Below are 4,701 nucleotides of genomic sequence, written 5' to 3'. Positions count from 1 at the left end.
TGTATCCTTATGAATAGTCATTAGTGCCACACCTTTTAGAAATCTATAAATTCCTCCATGGTCTTACAAGCGAGGTTAAGGCTAATTGCACACCCAGTCTGGCTGAACGGGAGCAAACTTATCACTTGTAAACGAATTATCAAAGGTTATCTTGTGCACTTCAAATTTCATTTATATTCTTCAAGATGAAAGGTATGCTCTCTTTACTCTTATTATTTTAATTCTATAATATATGTATGGCTCTCATAATAAGAAAAATTATGGAAGATTTAATATCTATTTCTATGATATTTATTTTATTATTATTAGACATCAAGTCTAACACCAGTAACCTGAATGATTATGGTGGACAACATGCTAGTTCTATGACTTAGGGTGCAGCAGAAGCGTGGGCCCACAACCCACGGGTCCGAGGATCGAGGCTTGAAACATGCTTTTTTGATACCAGACTGAAAAATTCTTCAAAATCAATGTTGTCTTCAATCTCAAACAATACAAGTTTAAATAGAGCTAAAAAATCCTAATTGACAATTCAAAATGACAAAAATACCTGTGAATAAATAAAATAATTACATTTTAAGGACTACAAAATGTAAATAATAAAATTATAAAATAACATCTCTTCTGTCCTAAAAAACTCACTACCCAACCACAATGTGGTGGTTCCCATCTTGGTCCGATATCTTCTGGTATAGACTCTTGCAATCCGCGGTACTTGAGTGGTGTCCTCACCAATCTCATACCCATGAAGGGGTGTTTATGTAATTTAATAATAGATATCTATAATTCTTTAACAAAGCCTTAATAAAACCAAGAACTAATGCGATGGCTACTATTCAGGTACTTTCTGGAGGGAACACTTCAAATCTGTATGTTTAATTAATTCTTCCGTTCCCAATTCATATGGCTGTTGTCTCGTTTGGAACTAATGGACGGGCACATCTCGTTTAGGCCGTTCGAGGGGTTAATGTGGTTTGGTGACGTCGGTTATACTGGATATAAACCGTTCTTACTAAGTTGATTATTTTATTTTTGAAGGCTAATATTCGTTTTTTTTTTTCTGGGCTGAACTCAGTAGATCTTCGAATCCTTTTTAGCAGCAGGCAATTACCTCTTTAGAGTGCTGTTCAGTCTAACCATAGTAGCTCTTGGTTGGGTTCTTTTCAAGATCCTTGCCGTGATGATCTTTCGAATTTTTTTTCCTACCGAAAAAGATCTTGTATTCAGGTGGGAAAAGGGTTCTGCTGTTTGATTCTTTTAACTGGCCCCTTTTTTTTTTATCAGATCTGTGGCCTCCGTGATACTCCGAAGTTTAACTTAGCTATTTCGCGACATTAATCTGATTCCTGCTATATATCGAGGTCTTTTAAGTTGTCATTCTAACCGAAAATAACTAGTTGGTGCCTTTTCTTTTCACTTAATTGTGTATTCTGTGTTGTCCCCTTGATGTATTGAATTTATTAGAACGTTCTTTATTGCAGTTGAAATCATCGATCTTCTGGATTTTTTTTTTTTTTTTGCGTTTTATTCAATTCAGGCTACATTTATATTTACAGTTCTGTCTAATGTAATCTTAGTTTCATAATGTGTATTATGTATCTTTTTGTTGAGGGAACCCCGGTGAACGGCTGTATCCTTGAATTGGGGTTTCTCTGATTGGACTCGTTTTACATTTTTTTTTCTTCCTTTTTATCTGTTCGTGGAATTTTACGCTTTGGGTTTGCGATAGTTTGGTGATGTCTGCAGACCCCCACCCTTGCTGCTCAGCAGCTTCACCTGAGTTGAAACTTTACCAAGCTTTCATCTTTTCGGTTCCCATTTTTTTTACTTTTATTCTTTTATTGTTATTTTATTTGTTTTATCTTCGACGACGGAGAGTAGACTGGTCATCATTGAGGATGAGGAACACATATCAAACCACGGGAGCTGGTGCTAGAGTAAGATGCCTACTTATCTGTATTTTCTCTAACTTCATTCTCTTATACATGCATGTGTATAGTTATTATTTGCTTTAAATTGTTCTATTTAGCCCTCAGCATCAGGCTTGAAGAAGGAAGTCAGAGAGATGCTTCCCGTTATCATATTCAAGGAGAGTTTCCTAGTCAAAGATACCCAGTAAGTGCTTCCTCACTTATCTTCGTCGAATCTTCAATTTTGCTCTTATTGAGTTGGAAGTTTGATTTCATAGAAATTTGGTGAAATTTCCATTGGCTTATGACTTTGACGTGTCAGAGTCAAATGGTTTGCATACAGATAAGGAAATGTTGGTAATGGAGGTTATTGTGTTTTTTATAAAATATTATATTTAAGGTAGCTAGATGAAATGCTCCTCTGCTTTGTTTTCCGTTTAGACAGTTCTACTTTAGTATCCCTTTTTGCTTTTTCTTTGTTTGTGGAATGATTACTTTTTCAAGGAGAGAGATTGAGCCTTTTATGTCTTTCCTGTGTTATTGTGCCTCGTAGAGCAGGTGTTTACTGCATCTCATGCTACTGCCGTGGAATGAAGGAGCCTGAGATGCTTAATTTGCACCTGGCATTAGTTTCTAAACTGCATCCGAAGAAACTGGATGAATATTTGAGGATGGTTCAGGTTATTATGTCGTAATCACTGGCATGTGCTAAGAAAGCTCCATAAAGAAAAGCTTTTGTAAAAACTTAGAAGAAAAACAATTCACTAAGTAATATTCAACTAACGGTGTTTGAGTGAGCACCTTCGAGTAACTGCCATACACTTTTCTAAGATTATGGTTGCAGATTTAGTGAGATTTGGCCGAATTGAGGAAATGTAGGTACAGCAAAAGGAACTGTTGGAATCTGTTTTAGACTTCTGTGATTCAACCTTTGTGGGTATAAGTAGGAAATCTTCTAGTAGAATTGGTCATCCAAAGAAAAGAAAAAGTTCTCTTTTTTTAATTATTTTGTCTAAGTGGTCACCAACATGACCATCTATGCTGACTCTATAGACAGTCTGAGTATGAATTTTTTGGAGACTGATATTTTCTGATGGTGCCTATAATAGGATACCTCCACAAATATTTAGTCCCTTGAAGGTTTTGTCATTTGTTTAACTGCTATTCTACTTCCATATGCTTACTATGTTCCAGTTTTCATGTCCAGAAACTGCAGGCAACTTCCATTTTCTATCTGTTACTGAACTTTTAATGTTCTCTTTTCTTACCACTTTTGTTTAGTTCTTAGTTTGTAGAGCAAGCTATTGAAATCATAACCTTGCTGTGAGCTGAAGTTAATACTTTAACTGGCTTACCATTTATCCAGAAAGCCCTTAAAATTGTAGAACCTACTCACCCTTACTACTTGTCATGGTAAACTATGGTAAATGGATACCAATTCATATCTCTGCATCAAGCTTACTAGTTAACTTACTGCAGGGATACTATTGTAAAAGCAGCAGTTAAAGAGGAAAACTGTGTTTCATGGATGATAAGAGATGTGGTTATTTGCTTGTTGATTAAAGTTTGAATAAAACTGAGCCTGGTAAATGTCATTTTCAACTTCGTGTTCATATAAACAAATTAGAAACTGAATCTTTAGTCTACACATGTCATTACCCTTTTCCTCAGTCTCCTGTTGTATACATGGATATGAACTGTTCTAAGATTGTTGGATAGTGTAGACTCTTGAAAAATAATTTCTTGACATAGATTTAGGACTAACACAGGAGCTTTCCATCCATTGCAGATGCTCCGTTTGCCTTGGGGACTACCAGGCTAATGATCGTCTTCAACAAATACCATCATGCGGACACACATTCCACATGGAATGTATTGATCATTGGCTTGCTAAAAACACCACTTGCCCTTTATGCAGAGTTTCACTCCTCCCCTCGCCTAAAGCCAGCTCTGTCCCTTTTGATACACAAGAACCCATACAGAGCCAGAGGGACAGCCATTTCCCCTCAGAGATGAATATCGACAGGGGTGTCAGAGAGAGTGACAGTGGTGGACTCTCTTCGGAGAGGAACGAAGACGAGACTCAGCACAGACCTTCAGTAGGAAGCAGGAATGAAGACGAGACCCAGCACAGACCTTCAGTAGGAAGCAGGAACGAAGAAGAGACCCAGCACAGACCTTCAGTTGGAAGCAGGAACAAAGACGAGACCCAGCACGGACCTTCAGTAGGAAGCGTAGTGGATATAGAGACTTGTACCAGTAGTAAGAGTCAACTAGAGGATTTTCAGATTGGAACAAAAGATGCAGAGGTTGAACAAAGTAGATCTGATAATGACGTGCATTGTCACTGTGCTCTGGAGAAAGTATGAGAGACCTTTAGGCATTGTAATCTGTTGTATTATACCATATTCATATCTGAATTCCTGTTGAGATGGGTTTCAATGTGCCAAGTAACTATCCTCAGTTTCATTACATGAATGCCAATGAACCAAAAGCTGGTCTTCATGTGACGATCTGGATATGAACACTCATGTATTACTATAATGTGGAGGCGGCGACCAGATATTGCTTAACTATATAAGCATCTTCTGCAGATTCTTATTAAAAAGCTCTACCACAGTTGTTCTTTTGCAGCTGAAAGAAAAACTGTTGGCGAATGAACATCTCTGTAAAAACACAGGTAAATTTCATTTTAGCTCCCCTAGTCAGTGTTTGTTTTCTCGGTAGTATTAAAGAGTGATCTGCACTCAGTGACATTTTAGCTCCCCTAGCTAGTGTTTGTCGGTTAGAT

General features: G+C 37.3%; 1 protein-coding gene across 1 annotated transcript; it reads left to right on the top strand.

Annotated features, from left to right (window-relative positions):
* The first annotated feature begins 920 nt into the window (after positions 1-920).
* LOC137946192 (RING-H2 finger protein ATL7-like) lies at positions 921-4,466 on the top strand. The gene is made up of 3 exons (XM_068792403.1): positions 921-1,937; positions 2,030-2,115; positions 3,700-4,466. Exons 1-3 carry the CDS (start codon positions 1,737-1,739, stop codon positions 4,277-4,279), a joined length of 867 nt encoding a protein of 288 aa, XP_068648504.1. The 5' UTR covers positions 921-1,736; the 3' UTR covers positions 4,280-4,466.
* Positions 4,467-4,701: the final 235 nt, after the last annotated feature.

This window comes from Aristolochia californica, unplaced genomic scaffold (assembly GCF_029961685.1).
Source record: "Aristolochia californica isolate CCGP_79_NKW_82.1479 unplaced genomic scaffold, dmAriCali1.0.hap1 SCAF_12, whole genome shotgun sequence".
NCBI classification, from domain to species: domain Eukaryota; kingdom Viridiplantae; phylum Streptophyta; class Magnoliopsida; order Piperales; family Aristolochiaceae; genus Aristolochia; species Aristolochia californica.
The sequence above is the reverse complement of the archived record's forward strand: the minus strand, read 5'-3'. Positions and strand labels throughout refer to the sequence as shown.

Coding starts and splice junctions, on each gene's coding strand:
- LOC137946192 (XM_068792403.1), top strand. CDS start 1,737: ATGTCTGCAGACCCCCACCCTTGCTGCTCAGCAGCTTCACCTGAGTTG. Junction 1,938..2,029: donor CCACGGGAGCTGGTGCTAGA/GTAAGATGCCTA, acceptor TGTTCTATTTAG/CCCTCAGCATCAGGCTTGAA. Junction 2,116..3,699: donor TTCCTAGTCAAAGATACCCA/GTAAGTGCTTCC, acceptor CATCCATTGCAG/ATGCTCCGTTTGCCTTGGGG.